The sequence below is a fragment of the Furipterus horrens genome, unplaced genomic scaffold (assembly GCF_987537825.1).
Source record: "Furipterus horrens unplaced genomic scaffold, mFurHor1.1.pri manual_scaffold_3, whole genome shotgun sequence".
NCBI lineage: Eukaryota > Metazoa > Chordata > Mammalia > Chiroptera > Furipteridae > Furipterus > Furipterus horrens.
The window spans coordinates 139,500,552-139,522,458 of NW_028327173.1; the positions used below are offsets into that span (position 1 = coordinate 139,500,552).

Below are 21,907 nucleotides of genomic sequence, written 5' to 3' on the forward strand. Positions count from 1 at the left end.
TCCGTATAACAGTCCAGGAAAACGTGTTTTGCCCTTTCAAAGATTCTTTAAAGTGACTCGCTTTTGAATTCCAGAATAATAGCTTCTTTACCCTACATTTACATAGTTAATGAAACCCTACTGTTCTTTCTATAACCAAGAGGCATTCACCTTGACTGACTGCCCCTGCTACACTCTGAAACACCCAATGAAGTTGAAACAACAAAAAAAAGTTCCCTTCTGCTAAGGAGGGTGGAACCTACTACACATTTCATCTCTTCCTGGCTATCCATTTAATACCCATTTCGTAGAGTAGCTATTAAGGTTTGAAAAGTAATCCTAGCTGCTGTGTAAGTTGATTGCAGAAGAGTGGGTAGGTGGATTGGCTGTATGTTTAAGTGCCTGAGCTGCTTAAGATCTTTTCCAATACTTGTCAAAGCAACCTCTATTGCAGTGTTCTGGCTGGGGAGAAGGTTGAGTTTTCAGTCTCAAGACTGTTTCCTCTGACAAACAAGGTGACGAAAACATCCTTGGATTTGGCTGATGTGTTTAGGGGACTCATAAAAAGCTAATCTCACAATTTAATTAAGGATGGGGAGAAAGGTCTCCTGGAGGAGCCAGTCTTGTGTCCTGTTCTATAAGTGGCTCCAGTACAAAAGGGGGAGGGTGATCGTCTTAACGTTTTAACCCATTTCTCCTCGGTACAGCATTTCGCTGACTTTTTGCAGGTACTTCTTTGACCAGTGTCTAAGCGCTGACTACCCATCCCCCGCGGGCTGCTCAGAAGGTCCCAAGTTCCCTCGCTCTCCCGCCGCAGGGTCCTTGAGCCACGCCCTCGGGTTCTGGCGCTAAATTCGGGCCAATAAAGGTGAGCCCGGAAGATCACTGGAAGAGAAAACGGAAGCCTCCAGCCAATGGGATGCCAATTATAACCGCAAAGAGGGAGCAAACTTTTTAATTCTGTCTTTGGACCAATGAGGAGCAACGATTATACGCCGCGCTTTGGACGCCAAACAGAGGACTAGCGGCCTGCCGACACGTGACCACTGAGCTGGAGCAGCCGGGCCCCACCTCCTGGTCTGGAGGTAGCGCGATGCGCCATGCTTCCAATGGTGCGCTGAACCTCTCATCACGTGCAGGTTTGGCAGGCCCAGCGACCTTTTGGAAGGTCATGTGACAGTTGACGTTATTGTGACGCTTCCCAATGGTAGAGAAAAACTGCATTCACAGGACTGGGAATTGGTGTCTCTACACAAATGATAACCGTGCGGGGGCGGGGATAGCCTATCACGTGCTGTGGGACGGACCGGGGAGGGGCAGGCCACTGGTTGCGGAGCTAGCTAGGCGCGCGGGGCGCAGGCGCCCTAGGGACCCGGTAGCGGCAGTGGCTGTGGCTGCGGCGACGAGCCGGATCCTTGGCTGTAGCTGAAGGCGGTGGTGGCAGCCATGGCGGCAGATGGAGAGCGATCGCCGCTGCTCTCCGAGCCCATCGACGGTGGAGCCAGCGGAAACGGACTAGCAGGGCCAGGCGGGAGTGGGGCTGGGCCCGGGGGAGGCCTGACCCCCTCCGCACCACCATACGGAGCCGGTAAACATGCCCCGCCCCAGGGTAAGCCGGGCGGGTCCGAGGTGTTCCCAGGGTTACTCTTAGAGGTGGGAGGGGGCGGGGCCCTGGACAGAGGGCGGGGCCGAAACGGAGGTGCGGAGCTGTTGCACCTGTGTGACTGGGTGAGGCTTTCTTCCGTCCTCAATCGCGACCGGAGCTTTGAAACAGAAGGGGTTCTGAGGAAGCTGATTGAAGCACGGATTTATAAGAAGCCTGCAGAGTTTGGTCGGCGGGGTTGAGGACCAGGAGATCTCTGACCCTGTGGAGCATCAGTGGGTGTCTGCAAGTGATGCCATCTCTTTTTACCTTCCCTCCCCAGCATTTACCCCGTTCCCCGAGGGACACCCAGCCGTGTTGCCTGGGGAGGACCCACCCCCCTACTCACCCTTGACCAGCCCAGACAGTGGAAATGCCCCTATGATCACCTGCCGAGTCTGCCAGTCTCTCATCAACGTAGAAGGCAAGATGCATCAGCATGTAGTCAAATGTGGCGTCTGCAATGAAGCCACCGTGAGTTTCGTATATATAAATGGGCCCTGTTTCCTGGATCCTCTTTCTTATTCTTTAATTCTAGACCCTGACCTTCAGCCAAGTATTCTTCATAAAACCCAGGTTTCAGTTCCATGTCTTTCATACAGACATTTCCCCAGACAGCACTCACCAAAGCTAGTATTTATCATCTTTCACCTTCCTACCTATCCCAGATACTTAAGCCAAGTTTCATTTGGCAGTCTTCCGCTGTATGCCTTTCTTTTATTTCACTGTCCCAACTAAAACCGTACTTATCTGATCTCTCCTCAGAACGGGTTTGGAGGAAATGAAAGGGATTGGGATTCGAGGTTTGCTTACCAATATCCTCGTTATTCTCTAGCCAATCAAGAATGCACCGCCAGGGAAAAAATATGTTCGATGCCCCTGTAACTGTCTCCTTATCTGCAAAGTGACTTCCCAGCGGATTGCCTGCCCTCGCCCCTACTGGTAAGAGGTATAAAGTGGGGAAGGGTATCAGTGGGGAAAATTGGAAAGCTCATAAAGGATGTCAAGGTTAGAGAGCCTGGTATTTACTGAGAAGGAGAAAAAGCTAAGGACTACTGTGCTTCTAGAATGTTACAGCCATCTTTCTCATTTCTTAGCAAAAAGATTAGGATGAAGCGGTGTGCTTTAGGAAGATGGAGAGTTTCAGGTACTGGGTTAGTTATCCTGAGATAAAACTGCTCTTCCTCAAGGATTCTCTGGGGTAGTCTAGTTGGGTAAAGTATGTTAAATGTACAGAGAAATACAGGAACTTTGTGAGGCAGGGAGCGGGGGCTTTGAAGGAGGGATAGTATAAGGATCCTTAGGATTAAAAACTTTTTAAATACAGTCTTTTCCTTGTACAGCAAAAGAATCATTAATCTGGGGCCTGTGCACCCAGGACCTCTGAGTCCAGAACCACAACCTGTGGGTGTTAGGGTCATCTGTGGACATTGCAAGAATACTTTTCTGGTAAGGAGGGGTATTGGGAAGTCCTGGGGGGAAAAAATCAGGAGGAATCATGAATATTTTTCTGATTTATGATTATGAATACTAAACAGGCCTGTTCCATGAGAATTCATTTCCCAACCTCCTCTGCCCCAGGATTGTCATTGAAGGTGACCCAGCTTGTACTATTAATTGGTTTCTCCCTTTTTCTTTCTCCATAGTGGACAGAGTTCACAGACCGAACCTTGGCTCGTTGCCCTCACTGCAGGAAAGTGTAAGTGATTAGAGTGGCATCATTGAGTTGGTAATCAGGTAATGTGTAGAGTAAAAATTAAAGGGCAATTTCAAGCATCCATTTTTGTTTGCTTCCCCACAGGTCATCTATTGGGCGCAGATATCCACGAAAGAGGTGTATCTGCTGCTTCTTGCTTGGCTTACTCTTGGCAGTCACTGCCACTGGACTTGCCGTGAGTAACTGTGGTCCAGTCCCTTTCATTCTTCAGCATCATTTTTATAAGCCAAGATTTGGGAATGACTAACTTAAAAAAAGTGAAATAAACCAAGAGCATTTTGCTTTTTTCATGTTTTAATGAATAGATGAGCTGAGGTTGAAGGTAACTGATAAACAGTCTTCATTGTTACTAGCCATCTTTTTTTTTTAAATTAATTAATTTTTAGAGAGAGGGGAAAGGAGAAAGAGAGGGAGAGAAACATCACTGTGTGGTTGCCTCTCACTCGCGCCCCCAACTGGGGACCTAATGTGCAACCTAGTTATGTGCCCTGACTGGGAATCGAACCAGCGACACTTGGCTCGGAGGCTGATGCTCAATCCACTGAGCCACAGCAGCTAGGGCATACTAGCCAGCTTCTTAATGCAGAGGATAGGACAATGGAGAAGTGGCTTAAATTAGGAGTTGCTATTTAGGAAACCTGGTGCAATTGTAAGATGTTAAGAAAAACTGACAGCCCTGGCCAGGTGCTCAGTTGATTGGAGCGTCATCCTGTATACCAGAAGGTTGGGCGTTCAATCCCTAGTTGGGCCATGTACATGTACGGGAGGAAACCAATTGATGTTTCTCCCTCCCTCCCTCCTTGTCCCCACCCCTGCCTCTCTCTAAAATCAGTAAACATATCCTCCGGATTGTTTAAGTATGCTCCTGCCTAGGGGAAGGAAACTGAACAAGTGGGCCTTTAAACAGGTCACTGAAGGTGGCTGTGCAAGAATAGGGAATGGGGACTGAAGCTTGAGTTGGGTTACTGCTACTAGGGGTCCTAGAAAATGACAACAGTAACCCCATCTTTTCTTCTTTTTTTCTTTTCTCAGTTTGGGACATGGAAGCATGCACAGCGATATGGAGGCATCTATGCAGCCTGGGCATTTGTCATTCTGTTGGCTGTGCTGTGTTTGGGGCGGGCCCTCTATTGGGCCTGTATGAAGGTCAGCCACCCTGTCCAGAACTTCTCCTGAGCCCCACGATGACCCACAGACTGTGTCTGGCCCCTTCCTGGTGGGGACAGTGACACTACAAAGGGAGCCATGGCAAAAGGCTCCGAGCTTCTCTTACGAGGAGCCAAGCAGCTGCCTTCCTGTTCCCTGGGGAGAGGTAGGAGGGAACCAGGCCCTCACCCAAGTTTGGAGGGGTAGCTTAAGACCAATGCTGGCCATCTGTTTTCCTCCAAGGGTTGCTGTGTTTAGGGTGAAGTAGGTGAAATGTTGCCCTTAAACCTGGGTCTTAAGACGGTTTTAGCCTTGTCCTTCCTTTATGCTCCCTGAGAGCCATTCCTGTCCCTTACACATTCCAGGGCAGGGTTGGGGTGGGTAGCCCTGGGGGTTCTCCTCCCTCTTGTGCACCGTTAGGACCTTGCTGCTGCTATTGCACTTCACCAGGGGCTGGCTCTGGCCTCAGTACTCAAGTCTCCTCTCCCCCCATTCCGTGTGCTGTTGGGGTGGGGTCAGCTGCTGCTCTGTACAGAACCACAGGAACTGATGTATATATAACTATTTAATATGGGGTATGTTCCCCTAGTCCTGTGTTTCCCTTAATTCCTCCTTCCAACCTTACCCTGCACCCCCCCAGTTGTAGTATTTCACTGGGCTAGGTAGGGTTGCTGTGTTGGGGGAGGGTAAGGGACTCATCCTGTGCTTGTAAATAAATAAGGTCACAACTCTACACTATTCTACTTGTTAATCTCTTAAGTATGAAAAAGTGAGGAGGGGGGATATGTAGCTCCACAGAAGGCTATAATACAGACAGCAAGGCTGAAACTATGGCTCTTTATTTTCACTTGGACAGTTCAAAGCAAGTCCTCAGTAGCTTTTGTTTAATGTAAAAAAAAAAAAAAAAGGAAGGAATAAAACACCCATACACATACGAAGAAACAAAACCTTAGGCTTAAAGGAAACCCATGTCACTAGGAGCCTGGCTAGAGGCTTCATATTTTTAGAAGGGAAATACAGTGCAGAATTCTCTAGAGAGCAAAGACATTTTAAAGCTAGTTTAAAGGGCTTATTTCCCAGGCTCAAAATGATGTGGGGAAGGTATCACAGTGCTAGGTACAGGGTAATGGGGCAGTGGTCACTGCCCAGGGCCTTGGAACGGATCTTGCTGTCACACATCGCAGGTAACAGAGAGTGAGACACCAGAAAGTAATCAAGGCGCCAACCAACGTTTTTGGATCGAGCATTCATCATGTAGGTCCAAAAGGTGTAGGCATACGCGGTGTTGGGGTAGAAGTGCCGGAAACTGTCAACCAGTGGCACAGCCTGCAGCAATTCCCCAAAGCCTTGACGCTCTTGCGGAGTGAAGCCAGCATTCTTCTTGTTTCCCTTGGGGTTGCGAAGGTCAATTTCTTCATGAGCCACATTGAGGTCCCCACATAGCACAAGGGGCTTGCGGGAAGCCAAGCCCTTTAGGAACTTGCGAAAGGCTTCATCCCAGCGTTGTCGGTACTCAAGACGCACCAGACCTCGGCCTGCATTAGGTACATAGGCTGTTACCAGCACAAATGCATCATATTCAGCCACAATCACTCGGCCTTCCTGATCATGTTCCTCCTCGCCTGCAAAAATGATAAAAATATATCAATATAAAGAAGTATTAAGAAAGGTAAGATAGAAAATAAAGGAATCAGAATTGGGGCTGGAATGGGGTATTGGCAATTGGTCTGGAAGAACTCAGGCATTAGAATCAGTAAGGTCTCACCAATGCCATAGGAGACTTTGAGTGGGCACTGGCGAGAGAGTAGGCCCACGCCACTGTACCCTTCCTTGTCTGAAGGAGCAGACCAGTACTGATGGGATAATCCAGGCAGCTCTTGAAGTTCAGCTGGTAGTTTATTCTCTGAACATTTGGTTTCTTGCAAGCACAGGATATCTGGGGCTTCTTCCTTTACCCACTGAGTGAAATGAAAGGTATAAAAAATAGTATCAATCAGCTGACATTTACTGAAGAATCTGTGCTAAGTGCTGGAGATACACAGGAGACAGGGTCCCTGTGCATAAGGAGTTTAACGGTCTAAGCAGCATAGTATTTAGATAACTAATGGACAGAGATAAAACTTATATGCAACCCTAAGGAGATTGTGTTTTTTCTATAGGCAATAAATAGCTAAGATGTTTTTAAGCATAGTTTTAAAAAATATTAAGTTTATTGGGGTGACATCAGTCAATACATCATCTATAGTGTTATGTGAGCACTGCTTTAAGAACAATATGCTGGAGATTAAAAAGAAGCAAATAGAACCAGAAGACTTTTTCGACATGCTAGGAAAGAGGACATTAAACATTTATGACAACGGCAATGTAATGGAAGGAATGGATATGCAGGAAGCAGTCGGTATGATTTGGTGAAACCCCTCCTACCTCTCCTACAAAAAAACTATAAACAAGGGAAAAATAAAACCTATATGTTAGGGACTAAAACAGGGGAAAAGTGATTAATCCAATCCAAGATCATTAAATGCTAAAGAATGTCTCTTCCCCCTCCCTGAATTCCACTCACATCTAAACCTTTCTTCTTAATCCAGGCTCGAAGCCCATCCACATTCCAGGAGCAGATCTTGAGGGTGGCTGATTTGCCACTGGGTGAGGTTTTTTTATCTGGGGGATCTTCATACAAGACTGACCCCTCTCCTGCTGCCTCTTTTTCGTTTTTCTTTGCTCCTTCACCCACCTTTCTCTTCTTGGCCTCTGGCTCTGTAAAATAAGTAATACCTAGTGATAAAAGTTGGCGATATCCAGCTGTTCATCGTGAGTTAACTATAGGCCCACTGAGAGCCTGCAGTTCCAGCGACTTCTATACAAACTGCAAAAATGTGATGCGTCGCTCCGTACTTTCTGCTTATCGAGGAAAGCACCAACCACCATTACAGCCTCCAGGGACACATTTCGTTCTCTTACCAGTCTTGGGCTCCTCTCCGTCTTCTGCCACCGCTCCCCTTTTCCCACGCTTCGGCATCACTGTAACGAACGCCCCGCTGCACCACGTTGTCCAGCGAAGCAGTATTTTTACTGCGTTGCCTACAAACGCAAATAAGTGGTAAAACCAGCTAACGCTAGGGAAACGACTCTTCCCTTGCGTGGCCTGTTATTACCTCTGAATTCCTTCCCCGCCTCCATGCGCCATAAGCCCTTTTGCCCCTCACCCACAACACTAGATCATTTCAGAGTGATCTACGGATCCTGCTCACAAGATCCTCCCTCGGGCCAATCAGAGGCTTTAATTAAGGGTCCCAGATTACGCTAGCTCATCAGACGTTCAGAGAAGCCCCTCTGATGGGCAGAAGTACAGCAACCCGATATCTGACCTGTTAAAGTTGGAGCCCGGATCCTTCTTAACCCAGCACAAAGAATGGAGCACGCTGCGCTCCCACGTGGGTAACTGGCGTGGTCATGTGATCTGAGGTGGCACCACGTAACGGAGAAACGCAGGTGATTAGTCTGTCCGGCACCACGTGATGAAGAACCTTGGCCTTCCCTCCCTTCTCGGATGTTCCCAGAGGACTAAAGGCCCCAACCCTCCATTCTTGGAGTGTTTATCGTTGTGCCCGCTGCGCAACTGCTTCTGCCACCCTCACCGAAGATCTGGCGCTGTGTAAGAGAGAAGAAAATCAGTGGAGAAGTCTGGGCTAGACCTCCGGAGAGAGGCAAAGGAACGGATAAGAATGAAAGGAGCAGATGCCGGCTCAACGTCCCTGGCAGTTAGGAGGACAGTTTCTTGAAGGGGCCTTGACAGGTCGCCGTGACGACGGGGGCGGGCCAGCGGGGGCGCGCCTACCGGGGGAGTTGTTCTATGTTGGTCTGTATGCTGTCGGCCTTGTAGCGGTTCCAGGCTTGTTTTGTTCTTCTGCACTCCGGAATCTGCTTTCAGCACGGACTGGTGAGGATCCGACGACTGCAGTGGTAGCTGGGAGCCCTGCCGGCGTTTTCTCCCAGTTTTCGGACATGCCAACGGTACTGGGCTTTGAAGGCAGCGCCAACAAGATTGGTGTGGGAATGGTTCGGGATGGCAAGGTGCTGGCCAACCCGCGGCGGACTTACGTCACTCCTCCAGGCACAGGTGAGCCCGGAATTTACAACTTGCAGAGCGCTTCTCCGCCTAACGTCGTCTGTCATCTTACTCAACACTGGCGAAGTAGGGCGTGGAGCGCATTGTCCCCTCGGAGTTTTTGATTCGAGTCTCAGGTTATGTGACGTTTATTAACGTCATAATGCCTATGGATAGAAGAGTTAACAGGCACTTGGACCTGGATCTTCAGGGTTCCTTCAGCCTTTATTGAGCGCTGTTGGATTCAAAAATAGTTGCGCACAAAAGTAGATGTGATTAGCCTGCTATGGAGTTGGACGTGTAAACAGAACTTTACAGTATGATAAATAGTGTAATATAACATAGATGCAACCCAAATATTCTAGAATGAGTGTAAAGACTCCCAGTTTAGGTGTCAGACAGAACTGGCTGGCTTTGGCAATATTCATGTTCAGTATATGTTTTGGGGCTTCTTTACTCGTAAAACGGGATTAATACCTGCATCAGTGGGTCTTGAGAATTCAAGTACCAGACACGTTACAACTTTTAACAAATGTAGTTTATAAGTTTTGATGTTATATCATGCCTACCCTTCCCCAGAACACGTGTGTGCGTGCAACTGACTTGCACATCCCTGAAAAGCCTCCCTGAACAGGTGATGGACAGGTTACGCAAAAGAAATATATGTATGTTTAGCAGTCACTCTTCTAGGTATTTTTGCACCAGGAATACGAAGATGAATAAGCTAGCCGTTGTTTTTGAGATGCTCACAGTTAAGCTGGGGAAACTACAGCTAATTATGATGCTGTAATTGTTACATGTTAAATACAGTCCTGGGTATTTATGCCACAAGCATTTTGACTGCACAGCTAATTGACCACAAGGCAGTTCCACCGTAAAAGATTAAAATAACTGGTTGACAGTTTGGTTTCACTTTTCCATTGAGAAAGTTGTTTCAGTTACTCCCATTTTTATATGAAATAAATCATAGTCCTCATAATGGTCAGTGATAAGTAGATGTGGTAGTCTTAAAACAGTGGATGATAACAAGTATGTGTAAGCCAGATTGCATAGCTATGAGAAAGTCAGAGTGCATACTCTACTAGAAAATGATCACTTACCAGTTTGCAAATTTGTGAGCAGTCTTCCCTTCCACTTCTCAAAACCAAAGTTTACCAAGCAATGGCAAACATAAAAGAGGCAGCTACTAATTCACAATAGTCTTCGAGAGCATTAATTATCCATTTTTTTTTGTTGAAATTGATACTTCTCTTAATGAAAAAAGAATTATAGAGAAAAAGAAAAAATGTGATGCCAAATAAGGAGATGAAATCAACAAGCAAAAAACAAGTGCAATACTCTGAGCAAAAGACAATATGTTTTCATTTTTCACAATAAAGGTTTTTTTTATTCTGTTATTAATTTTCATGTTCCAGTGTCCCTCTTTTGTTCATCATTATTTTATCTTTTACTTTGAAATTGCCTTAAGTCCCACTAGTTGTCCCACAAAAATGCGGAGAAAATGCTTGTGGCAAAGATGTTATAGCAAGCAGGCTCACAATGAAAATACTGGGCGTGGTTAAATACAGTTTGTTAAATACAATGATATGATCATGCAGAGGGTTTGTAGGGTCATAGTCCTGAAGGCTGAGTAGATGCTGAGTATGAAGGAGGGCATTTCTGAGGGGCTGTTCAGCCTAGCTGAATAGGCTGGAAATAGTATGTCTGAGCACCTGGAAGAAAGGATGCCTGAGGAAAGTGAAAGGGACTCTTTCTATTAGTAAAACACCTGTCTTGGATTTCTACCTACCTTTGCTACAGAAAAAAACTATGATCTCTGACTTGTGTTCATCTCCTAGGATTTCTTCCAGGTGATACTGCCAGGCACCACCGAGCCGTTATCTTGGACCTGCTGCAAGAGGCATTAACAGAGGCTGGATTAACCTCCCAGGATATTGACTGCATTGCCTACACTAAAGGTATGGCTGGGTGAGTGGTGGACAGTGGAAGAATATACCTAGAGCTTGGCTATTTCAGAATAGTGTGCAATTTGTCTGTGCTGCCATCACTACTGCAGCCCCACCTCTCACATCCCAGGCTTCCACCAGCTCTCTTTTCCCCATTCTCTAAAGGATTCTGGCTCCCATTTCTATCTCCCTAGGCCCTGGCATGGGTGCCCCACTGGTTTCTGTGGCTGTTGTGGCCCGTACTGTGGCTCAGCTGTGGAATAAGCCATTGCTAGGTGTGAACCACTGTATAGGCCACATTGAGATGGGCCGCCTCATCACTGGAGCCACCAACCCAACTGTGCTGTATGTCAGTGGAGGAAATACACAGGTTTGTAAAACACTTCACCATTTCTTCTTAATTTCTCAGGCACTGTACAAGCACCTTTCATGTTCTACCTGAGTGGCAGGAACTACGAGAACAAAGCTGGGCTCATTTGAACCTAAAACGTGACCCACTAGAAAGTCCACAACAAAGTTTGTAACATTGCAGATTTGGGCAGGATAGTTAGAACATAAAATGACTTGTATGTATGTGGTTATAAAGATGAGGAACGTCTTAAGAATCTCCTTACAAAAGGAAAGAATGGTAAGAATTGAAGTCCTCAAAATAATTAAAGAATTTTCACTGTCATTTTGAAGCTTATTGTTTCTACGGATTTTAGCAATTAAAACTAAGGAGCACTACCTAGTTTGTTTTTTTTTATGATGGTTATGTTTTGTTTTGCATTACTGGTAGTAAATGTATAGAAGCTGTTATTCTAAGGTATGAAAATGTAATTTCTAAAACACTTTATAAATAGTAGAAGACATTTTAAGTTTATAGGGTGAGCCAGGGTTATTTGGGATACCTTTACAAGACCTTTTTAGGTTGGGATTGGAGAATTCCACCTGTTTTCCCAAAGAACACCTGATGAAGTTATTGTCAGTAATAGTCATTGTCCCCAGTCTATGAAAAGGTTATGTTCTAAAACTTCATTGTGTGAAATAGTTACTTAAGAGGAAACACACATTCCCGTGAAAACAATGTGAGAACTTGAACAGGTAGAAGGCACATAGCTGGTTGAGGCCTGAAGGATGACATGCAAGGTCAGGGACTCGGGGTGTGGAAAGCAGCAATGGGGGTTTACTAGTTAAGAGGAGCAGTGATCAAGTCTCCTCTTTTCTTCTTCCCTGCTTTGGTATAAAAAGGAGGGAAGATGATGGGATGGAGAGGAGTAGATGATAGAAGAACAAAGGCAGCAATTTTTCCTTCCCCTTTTGTTACCAGCCTTTTGAGGCAGAATAAGATCTGCATCAGAACAGAAGGAAATCCTGAGCAGCCCCCCAGGGGAAAGGACTTCTTTGGTAGGCAGCACTCACTGCCAGACATGTGGAGCACGTGTGTCAGTGGGTGATACACACTTTCTATGCTAGAAGTTGGTCACATCTGAAGACTGGACATAAGTTGATTGCCAGTGTTAAGTTGGGCCAGCCATTAGTCTGACCCAATACGTGATTTTTGAGTTTTTCAGCTCTGCCTCTTCTCATGTTTACAAATAGTGCTGCCCTGGTAAGATACTCTAAAAGGATTCTGGTTACCTACCCACTAAGCAGGAGAGCCTATTCCCTGGTCTACACTGTCAAGACTGCTTTTAAGTGATACATCAGGAACCTCAAGCTAGAAAAATGTATTTGAAATGAGAATTTGCTTCTGCCCTGACCTAGGCTGTCTTCTGTAGGTTAGGAATCTGCTCTGGGACTACCCAAGGTATATGTGAACTGCTTCTCAGATAAGAGTTATAAAAAAGGCCCACTCAGGGTTTGGCAAAGTACATTTCTTGTTGGAAGCTCTAGTGGCCATGATGATCCTCTGCTCTTCCCCAAAGCCAATACTCCTCTTTACAGACTTGAGGTTTCATGGACATCCTCATCACCCTTAGGTGATTGCATATTCAGAACACCGATACCGCATCTTTGGGGAAACCATCGATATTGCTGTGGGTAATTGTCTGGATCGTTTTGCTCGAGTGCTGAAGGTAAGCCGTTGGACTACAGAGAACATAAGATGTGGGTGAATTTCTGGGGAGCTGTGGAAATGGAGGGAGAAAGTAGTAAATTAGCTTCTTATGTTTCCTGGATATCTCACTTCATTCTCTTCTTCTTTTTCTATCTACTAGATTTCCAATGACCCGAGTCCAGGCTACAATATTGAACAGATGGCCAAGCGGTAAGGGGACATAAGGTGGAAGGAGGCTGACTGGTGGGGCGGCAGGGGTTTTCATGCATATACGTTAATGAGGTCTGGAAGGGTCTTTGGAGGGTCAACAGCAAGCTGACTGCAGGCTTAGTGCCTCACATATTCACTTCCACACAGAGGCAGGAAGCTAGTTGAGCTGCCATACACTGTAAAGGGGATGGACGTCTCATTCTCAGGGATCCTGTCTTTCATTGAGGTGAGTGTGGGAGAGGAGGAGGTGGGCACCTGGATGTCTGTTTGGCTCATCGTTGTATTTCCTGCATATAGCACAGTACTAGCCCATAATAGATGCTGAATAAACTTACTTAGCAAATACTTACTGTATGTCTTTGGTGTGCCCTGTATTCCCCTAGTCAGTAGCCATGTAGGATGGAGCAAAGAAAAACCGCTGCCTACTTGGAGCTGGCACTCTAATAGAGGGAGACAGATAAAGAAAAGAGAAAAAAGGAAGAAATAGGGGAAAATAATAAAAAAAATAAAGGGTTAGATAGTGGTAAGTGTGATGAAGACAGATTCATCGGGGTAAGGGTAGGGTGGGGGTGGGGGTGCCAGGGCAGGTATTCATAATTATTGATTCTTGAATGAATGCTGCTCGTTCTATAGTTTGGTGCCAGTGAGGGGCCAAGTGTGGTATGGGATGTGCTGGCCGGTTGGATTGTGGTGAAATGTGGTGATCCTCCAAGTGCACTGATTTTTATTCTCATGACATCTCCGAAACCACTAGTCATAGTTTTATCTGTTTGTTTTCCTTTTTAATTATAGGATGCAGCCCAGCGGATGCTGGCCACAGGCGAGTGTACTCCTGAGGATCTATGTTTCTCCTTGCAGGTAATGAAGTAAAAGTCTGGGACAGAATGTTGGGGCTGGAGGAGCTTTTATATAATAGAGCTAAGTTGGGATTCCTTCTGATGTGTCCACCTTGTCTGTCCCCCACAGGAAACTGTGTTTGCAATGTTGGTAGAGATCACAGAGCGGGCCATGGCTCACTGTGGCTCCCAGGAGGCCCTCGTCGTGGGAGGTGTGGGATGTATGTATCATGGGACTGTGTTCCTCTTTCCTATTCTTGGGCATGTGCATCTTTTTCCTGATAAACCCTTAAATCTCTAAAGGTTTGGGGAAATTAGTAGTTTTATTTCTTATTCTGTGCTTCCCAATCCTTGCCTCCTAGGACCCCAGCTTCATTTTCCTAAGTAAATGCACACACAATATACAGCCAGACTGGAGAAATGGTTAAGTTAACCCTACCTGTTACCTTGTCATAGGTAACATGAGGCTACAAGAAATGATGGAGACAATGTGCCAGGAACGTGGAGCCCGGCTTTTTGCCACAGATGAGAGGTAAAGGCCCTTGTCCTTTCTTGATTTTTTTTTTTTTTCTCCAGTTGCTGTGGTTTTCCACCTTCCCATCCCAAATTTCATATCTTTTCCTTTCCAGATTCTGCATCGACAATGGAGCCATGATAGCCCAGGCTGGCTGGGAGATGTTTCAGGCTGGACACAGGACACCCCTCAGTGATTCTGGGGTCACACAGAGGTACCCTTGGGGGATGTAGATAGGATTATATAGGAGGTAGGCAAAAGTCAGGAGAGCAAAGGGTCCAGAATCATGAGGGAAGAGAAGAGTGGAAGATGCTAAGGGATAGCCAACCACCAAGTTTTTTGTATTTTTTTCACAGGTATCGGACAGATGAAGTAGAAGTGACCTGGAGGGACTGACAGGGTTAACAGGATCTGAATAGTTGGTGCCCTAAGTGGAACCCATTATCTCTGTCCTGACATGGGAGTTCTGGCCAGGATATGGACTCCTCTTCCCATTATTTGAACCTCAAGATGACTCAGCAATAAAATATTTTTGTTTTTCTATGTTGGTAATCAGCTTGTGTTGTTCAGGAACAATACAGAGATGGCACTGAATAATACATTGTTGTTGATGGGGTGAACAGATAAGGAGGCAAGTGTCAGCAGTGTCCCGACTGGCTGTGCAGGTAGTGTTAGGGGCTGCTGCTCTGGAGCTAAGCTTGAGGTGATATTTTAAGTACTCTTGTAACATCCCCTTAACAATGGTAGTATCATAACTAAAATTTTAGTATCAGGTTGTGCTAACTGCTTTACATATATCATCTCATTTAAATTCTTTGAAGTAGGTGCTCAAGACTTCCCTCAAAGTAGCCTGGAGCCAGGTTTAATTGTATACTAGTTAATAACTCAAGAATAATACTGTCCCAAGCCCTGGCTGCTGTGGCTCAGTGGATTGAGTGTCAGCCTGCGAACCAAGTATTGCTGGTTCGATTCCCAGTCAGGGCACATCACTAGGTTGCATGTCAGGTCCCCAGTTGGGTGCACATGAGAGGCAACCACACAGTGGGAAAAAAAAAAAAAAGAAAGAATAATACTGTCCCTCCTCCATGCACTTATTCCTATATGCACTACTATTGGCAAGTGGGGGGGGGGGCAGATACACATCCCTCCCTTCCACACCCACCGTAATTAATGGGTTATGACCTTTAACTTTTTTTTTTTCATCTCCACCTGAGGACATTTTATTTTTCATTGTTTTGAGAGAGAGAGAGAGAGAGCAACATTAATGTGAGAAGCATTGATTGTTGCCTTTCGTAGGCTCCTCGATCAGGGATCAAAGCCACTACCTAAGTATGTACCCTGACCAGGAATCGAACCCTCAGCCTTCTAGTGTACGGGACAATGCTCCAACCAACTGAGCCACACTGGTCAGGGCTTTCGTCATTTTTCCTTACACCGTTTTTAGACTATTCTCTCTTATCCCTAACACACTTCAGCTTTGAAACACGTCATTAGACTATACCATGCCAATACTGCTCCTGTCACTATTGATGATTTCATGACATGTGGATTAACTAATGGTCTGATCTCTCAGTGCTTTGCTCCTTCAGTAATCTTGTCCTCCCCTACTTCAGCCACTCTTTCCCTTTGTCATATTCTAGACCTGCACCCACTCCATATCTCATTCTCAAACATCCCACTCCCACCATTACCTCCTATCTTTCCAGTTTATTCCCTTTAATGCACTGAATCCAACAATTCATCCCTTCACCAGGACCTATAATCCACTGGTCTTCCTTCCGCTGACCTCATCCCCTCCATGTCTTCATTTCCCTTCTCCATCTAAATTCGAACTATGAGCACTTTGTTGCAAACACTTCACATGCGTCTTTCAGTTTTGTAATTGCTAACTCTTCACCTACTTTACACCTAGACCCACGCTGCTGAAAGGGGTGGCCATAAGGCTGACTTGTTTTTAAATTCATCACCATAAAACTTAAGTGGGTCCTTTATGCTACCTAGCAATATTCCCTAGTCTTTTCATTTGCCCTCTTTTGTGACAACTCTCATACCCCTGACCCCTCAAATCTCCAACATCTCCCCCTATTCTCACTCTTCGGTTTTTATTTTAGTGAAAAAATATGATCAGAAAATATTCACAAGCTCCCACCACTACATTGAGCCATCTCCCAGCATTCATACTGACATACTCTGCTTTTTCTACTGTTACTGTATACCAGTGGCCAGTGACCAGAGATGCTACAAAATACCCTACAATGCACAGAACAGCTCCCCACAACAAAGAGTTGTTAAAATGTCATTGATGTCAAGGTTGAAAAACCCTGCTATAAACAAACTATCCATGCACTTCTCTCCAAATATTTGTGCAGTAGACCCCATCCTCTAGCTTTGAAGGGCATCTCTCAGCAAGTCTCCCTCCTTTTCTGTAGTCAATATGTCCCTTTCTTTCCTGGATCTTCCTATCAGCACACAAAGATGCTATCATTTTTCTCATCTTACAAGTGAACCCCCTCAACCCCTTCCAATTGCTTCCCATTTTGCTGCCCCATTTTACAGCTAAACATCTTAAAAGTTGTCAACAATTTCCTATTTAGTCCATTCCACCCAGACTATTCGTATCATTGTCACCAATGACTTGAACAAACAAATCTAATGGCACATTCTGCTTCATCTTACATAGGCTGTCAGTATTTGACTCCCCTCTGAAACATTTTATTTACTTGGCTTTAGGACATATGCTCTGGTTTGCCTCCTAGCTCACTGACTAATCTTTTAGTCTCATTTGCTGTTTTTTCCTGCTCTCTACAACCTATTAACTGTCTAGAGTTCAGTCCTTGGACTGCTTTTCTACACACATACCTGCAGTGATTTCATTCAGTCTTATATATTAAAACCATTTTAATGTGGATGACTCCCAATTTTTTAGCTGCAACCTGGACTTCTGTCCTGAATATCTAGCTGCCCATTGGCATCTAGACTTGGATGGCATCTCAGATTTAACATTGAAGTTGAACTTATTTTCTCCCCAACTTAACTGCTGCAGTCTTTCCTGTTTCAGTTAATGGCAACTCCGTCCTTTTAGGTGTTCATGTCATAGCACCTTGGTATTATCTTTGACACCTCTCTTTTGTCTTCTTCAATTTATCAAATCATGTTGACTTTACCTTGAGAATGTATCCAGAATCTCATTTCTTTTCACTTCCCTGCCCCCACCCTATACCAAGACAGAATTATTGCAGTAGCTGGTCTATCTGCTCTACCATTGCCTGCTTATAGTCAGTTCTCAACAGCAACCAGAGGGAACAGTGTTAACAAGGAAGCCAGGTTATGTCATTTCCATGTTTTCCTGTATTAGAGTAAAAACCAGAGTCTTTTAAAGGTCTGTGAGATCCACCAGGGCTATCCCATCCTTCCCCACTTACTGCTTGAACTCATTTCCTCACCTTGTTCATTCTGCTCCAGCAACATCAGCCTTTTTCTTTTCCTTCAACACTGGCAGTGTGCTGACCGCTCATGGTCTTTACATTTGTTGCTCCTTCCTGACAACCCTACTTAAAATTGCACTCTTCCAACACTATCTAGCTCTCTTTTGTTTTATTTCTTTTCAGAGCACCACCTTCTAATAGTTTTAGTTATGATCATTGTCTACTCCCATTAGAATATGAACTCTCAGGTTGCTCACTTTATAAGATATACTATGTTGTACACCAGGAACTAATACTGTACATCAAATGTAATTGAAAAATAAAATTTAAAAAAGTATAAAATTCATGAGAGGAGGTGACTTTTATTTTATTCATTGCCATATTATCTCCCAGTTTGTAGAGTGGCCATTCAATTTGTATTTGTTAAGTGATGCATAAGGCGATGGGGAAGTAAACTGAAGAGATAATCAAAGGACTATAAAGTAAGACTTGGGCCAAAATAAAATTAACAAAAAAGAATTGGGATTTTATGAACTTCAGAAAAAAAGTTGGTTTCTGATTACTCACTAAGTAGAAAGTAGTGACAGACTCTGAACAGACTCAAATGGGTTCAAAACATGCTAAGACAATGAAGTTTAAAATCAAACTTTTGGGTGGATAATAGTGTTTGGGATACAAGTATAAAGAAGATAAATTCCTCCTGAATATATTTGAGGACAGGAACAATCTCTGCCTCTCTAGGCTTGGGCAGTTAACTTTAATTGGGGATCAAGTGAGTTATAACACATTTGCCTGGGGTATTTATGTGTACCTTTTATTAATATTATGGGGTGGAATGGATCTTGAAGAGAGGATCTCCTTTGGCCCTGTAGTAGGGGCATTCTTACCTTAGCAAAGTTCGGGCTCTTGCTTCAGGCCTCTCAAGAGTAACCTCAAAGTTTGTGGAGCCAAGAGATAAAATCATGACTTTGTGAGTCTTAAATTGCGGGCTCCTCCTCCTAGCTCAGTCTCCTTAAGTCTCTTACAGCTTCAGCATGTCCCGCTGATTCACAAGAATGAAGGCAATGGGGTTGTCAGAGCCCTGAGCAGACTGACTGAGATTGCAGGTAGACTCCTGTTGTGGAAGGCAGTGGGAGGAATGGAACCTGTTCTTCAGTTTAGCCATTGGACAAGCCCTACCCCTGGCATCTATGCCCTGCAGTTTGGAATTTTTCTTGAAGTGTTAAATATGGTCAGGGACGCTGAGATAATTCCAGCAAGCAGGATGAATGGCCAGTACGCTCGGAGTACTGTGGCTCACTCAGACCATCAGCGGAGAGTGGGAAGCCTCATCCTCCTTTTATTAGGATTTCTAAAGTTACTAAAAATAGAACGGGGTGTGAGCTTTACAGCCAACAATAAAAGAATTTTTACAGGTGAAAAAATTCTTACAAAGTATCATTAATATGTAAAATACAGCCAGGGTAACTTCTGGTTTTGATAACATCTATCAGGGAAACAAAGCAGATCCACTAATCATCAAGGCCAGCCCCAATTTAAGACTTTATCTTCAAGGAGGAAGATGGAGTACTCAGCATATCTCTTTGTCCTCAGGATTCCATGACCCAGTGGCCTTGACAGCCTAAAGCTGCAGGTGGAGACAAGATTAGCTCATCATCTCCTGAGTCACAGGACACCTGGGCAGAGGGACATGGGAATGCCCCTACCCAGAGATCTGTGTTCCTGCAACATTTTCTAAAACTCACATGACTAAGGGCAGCATCCTAAGGGAACATTGCTATAGGACTTCATGAAGACACATGTGCCCCTCCAAATACATGACTAGGAAGAGCAAGCAGAGGACAAGGTAGGTGCCCCTGTCAGTCCCTACTCTGGGATAATTGCCCCACTTGCTGGCCCTTTTCTTTCATACCTGTTTTTTGTTTGTCTACAGATCCTGCTCAGAGATGTAGCCTAAAGGAGCCAGAGTGTTGAGAGAGGTAGATTCCAGGTCTCCCTTTGGTGGTGGCTTCTGCAATGGGTATAAGGCCACCAAGTCTTCAAAAGCCTTTTGGCTGCAAAGAAAGGAAACCCTGGATTTAGCAAGGCGCGCGGAGAGTATCTGTCATCCCCTGACATTTCTGTCCTTGGGGATTTAGGAATAATAGGATTTCTTCACTCTTCAGCTTTTCTGTTTTGTTGCCTAAACTTGAACTTTTTCCAAACTGGAAACCATAAACCCATTCAGGTGTTGGGAGAGACTACAGCTACTCTTTCCCACAGCCAGTACTCCCCACTGCAGCCAGTTTCATCAGATTCCGGCTCCTCCTCCCTCTCTCTCCTTTGTTTGCCAGAATAGTTAGTGAAAGTATAGCTTCTCCGGCACTTGCTCCTTTAGGTACTTCGCTATGAAGAAGGAAAGAGGACTGGAAAAGGGTAAAGGGGGTTGGTTCTGAACCCATCTCTTGAGGTTTGCCTGTGAGCTCAGGCAGTAGTCACATGGAAGCCAAGCCTGAACGTTCTGGGGAGGGAACGTATCCCAGGGCAAGACAAGAGAGGAACTGAACATTTTGCCTACATTTCCCAGTACCTTTTCCTGTCCCTCCATCTGAAACAAGTGGCCCAGGACCCTCCCCCACCTTCCTGTCCTCTGTATTTTAGGCCATAACCTTGGGTTTTCGTGTCCTGCTTACTCCTGGTGTTTCTCCTCCAGCTGCTCAGGGGGACTGCTCACAAAAACTCCTACAGGACATTGAGCCCTTTTTTTCTTGTTGTGTGCCAGCAAACAGGAGATCAGCACAGTCAGCCCTCTGATGATAAGAGAGCAGATGGGCAGCCTCCCTGCCTGCCTTCTCTTGGGAACAAGGGCACAAGCTGTGATGGCCTCCTAGGTGGAAAGGGTATTGAGCGCTTTGTATATGCAGAGTGTTCTCAAGTCCTCTCTTGTCTTTATGTCCCTGTTCTCCCTTTCCTGTTCTCCTCTGGAACTTGTAGAGGAGTTGGGGCTTTTTAGGGAGCCAGATTTCCCACCTCCGTCATCACTGAGCCAGTTCATGTCCACTGTCCACTGACCCTGCTTGGACTGGAATGGGGTTTGAGGCTGCCAGTGTAAGGATACTACCCAAGAAAAGAGAGGAAACGGATGAGACAAATCCCTTATCCAGCTGAGCAATTGCCCCCAACTCAACAGCAGACCTTCCCTCTCCCAGAAGAAAATTGTTGCTCTCCCAGAGAAATGTCATGTGGCTTTTCTCACATTCCCTTTTGTCTTCACTTTACTGGGTGCCTTGCTCCTCTATCCCCCATCCCCCAATTCTATTTCCCGTAAAACAGGACCTGTTTTAGACCTGGTCTCCTCTCCCTTCTGATAATCCCTGTGGTATCCAAAAACCTTGGACTTACTGGGAAAGGTAGGAGTGTAACACAAAAGAATGTTGTCTTGTATCCTTTGTTGAGCCCACCCAGTCAGTGAGGACACCCAAGTGTAAGCTAGTTAGATGTGTGCTATTATTAGAAATGAAGTAGTTCCAGAAACCCTGCTCTGGAACTGGGCCTTAACCCTTCCTGCCCACACTCCAGCTCTCCCTCACCCTGCTATTTTGTATCTCTTCATCCACATTTCCACCATCTAAATTTAGAAGAAAATTTCAAAGATTTTCCCCACCCCCTAAGGTTTCAGGAGAACTTAACAGGTAGGATCTTTAAAGCAAAATTCATTTTTCTCACATTGTGATACCTATTCAATCTCAAGTCTTGGTAGCTAAATAAGTTCACTTACCTCCCATGACTGTCTCTGACTGCCAATTTCTATACCTTTACACCTAACCTTTCTCTTAGGCCCATCCCTTTTTGACACACTTTGAGCTTGATGTGGGATGGCCAGGCTTAACCCCCATGGCATCCCTAAGATGCAGACATCATAGTTATAGTCAAAGTCCTTTATGGGGAAAAAAGAGAGTAAGAGCAAGAGCTGAAGAGAAGGGAGCTCCCCTTCCTGGGGACACGGGTACTGCTGGGCAGCTGGAGGGAACAGGGCTTCACCATGATTATATTTCTCCTCTTCCCCGGGTTTCTGGCCATTTCTAAGCCCATCTTTAACTTCCTTCCCACTCTACCCTCCACTTACTATAGAATGCCAACATAGTCCTCCATAGCAAATATCAGCACCTCCTGCCAGTTGTGCTTATATTCCAAGACCAGCACAATGGATTTCAGCAGCCCCAAAACTGTGACCTAAAAGGAGAGGCGATGAGGAAAGAAGGGAATATAGTACATCAGGCACAGGATGACAAGAAGTGATACAGCCAGACCTGCATAAGGCTCTGGGCCCCAGATCATAGCCTGGGCTTAGATATGATTGTAGAGCA

General features: G+C 45.3%; 3 protein-coding genes across 4 annotated transcripts; 2 read left to right on the forward strand and 1 right to left on the reverse strand.

Annotated features, from left to right (window-relative positions):
* The first annotated feature begins 1,284 nt into the window (after nt 1-1,284).
* On the forward strand, nt 1,285-5,222 carry PIP4P1 (phosphatidylinositol-4,5-bisphosphate 4-phosphatase 1). 2 transcript variants are annotated; one of them, XM_090270362.1, is made up of 7 exons: nt 1,285-1,588; nt 1,905-2,095; nt 2,457-2,563; nt 2,965-3,070; nt 3,268-3,320; nt 3,423-3,513; nt 4,371-5,222. In XM_090270362.1, the coding sequence occupies exons 1-7, from the start codon at nt 1,426-1,428 to the stop codon at nt 4,512-4,514; spliced, it is 855 nt and encodes a 284-aa protein (XP_090126488.1). In that variant the 5' UTR covers nt 1,285-1,425; the 3' UTR covers nt 4,515-5,222. The 2 variants fall into 2 exon arrangements, with proteins under 2 accessions (XP_090126488.1, XP_090126489.1); XM_090270363.1 differs by having other exon boundaries at nt 1,286-1,567.
* An 85-nt stretch (nt 5,223-5,307) lies between these two features.
* APEX1 (apurinic/apyrimidinic endodeoxyribonuclease 1) lies at nt 5,308-7,938 on the reverse strand. The gene is made up of 5 exons (XM_090270361.1): nt 7,853-7,938; nt 7,446-7,565; nt 7,048-7,241; nt 6,250-6,442; nt 5,308-6,106 (listed from the first exon to the last, which is right to left on the reverse strand). The coding sequence occupies exons 2-5, from the start codon at nt 7,501-7,503 to the stop codon at nt 5,589-5,591; spliced, it is 963 nt and encodes a 320-aa protein (XP_090126487.1). The 5' UTR covers nt 7,504-7,565; nt 7,853-7,938; the 3' UTR covers nt 5,308-5,588.
* Nucleotides 7,939-8,018: 80 nt separating this feature from the next.
* On the forward strand, nt 8,019-14,679 carry OSGEP (O-sialoglycoprotein endopeptidase). The gene is made up of 11 exons (XM_090270360.1): nt 8,019-8,604; nt 10,431-10,550; nt 10,733-10,908; nt 12,500-12,595; nt 12,737-12,786; nt 12,934-13,012; nt 13,579-13,644; nt 13,753-13,843; nt 14,079-14,154; nt 14,252-14,350; nt 14,493-14,679. The coding sequence occupies exons 1-11, from the start codon at nt 8,223-8,225 to the stop codon at nt 14,530-14,532; spliced, it is 1,275 nt and encodes a 424-aa protein (XP_090126486.1). The 5' UTR covers nt 8,019-8,222; the 3' UTR covers nt 14,533-14,679.
* Nucleotides 14,680-21,907: the final 7,228 nt, after the last annotated feature.

What these genes read in the sequence shown, in the direction of transcription:
- PIP4P1 (XM_090270362.1), top strand. Translation starts at nt 1,426, where the DNA reads ATGGCGGCAGATGGAGAGCGATCGCCGCTGCTCTCCGAGCCCATCGAC. An exon ending in TGCCCTCACTGCAGGAAAGT is followed by an intron (nt 3,321 to 3,422) that starts GTAAGTGATTAG and finishes GCTTCCCCACAG; the next exon opens with GTCATCTATTGGGCGCAGAT. An exon ending in TCACTGCCACTGGACTTGCC is followed by an intron (nt 3,514 to 4,370) that starts GTGAGTAACTGT and finishes TTCTTTTCTCAG; the next exon opens with TTTGGGACATGGAAGCATGC.
- APEX1 (XM_090270361.1), bottom strand. Translation starts at nt 7,503, where the DNA reads ATGCCGAAGCGTGGGAAAAGGGGAGCGGTGGCAGAAGACGGAGAGGAG. An exon ending in TTAAGAAGAAAGGTTTAGAT is followed by an intron (nt 6,443 to 7,047) that starts GTGAGTGGAATT and finishes CATTTCACTCAG; the next exon opens with TGGGTAAAGGAAGAAGCCCC. An exon ending in CAAAGTCTCCTATGGCATTG is followed by an intron (nt 6,107 to 6,249) that starts GTGAGACCTTAC and finishes TCATTTTTGCAG; the next exon opens with GCGAGGAGGAACATGATCAG.
- OSGEP (XM_090270360.1), top strand. Translation starts at nt 8,223, where the DNA reads ATGCCGGCTCAACGTCCCTGGCAGTTAGGAGGACAGTTTCTTGAAGGG. An exon ending in CGTCACTCCTCCAGGCACAG is followed by an intron (nt 8,605 to 10,430) that starts GTGAGCCCGGAA and finishes TTCATCTCCTAG; the next exon opens with GATTTCTTCCAGGTGATACT. An exon ending in GATTCTGGGGTCACACAGAG is followed by an intron (nt 14,351 to 14,492) that starts GTACCCTTGGGG and finishes TTTTTTTCACAG; the next exon opens with GTATCGGACAGATGAAGTAG.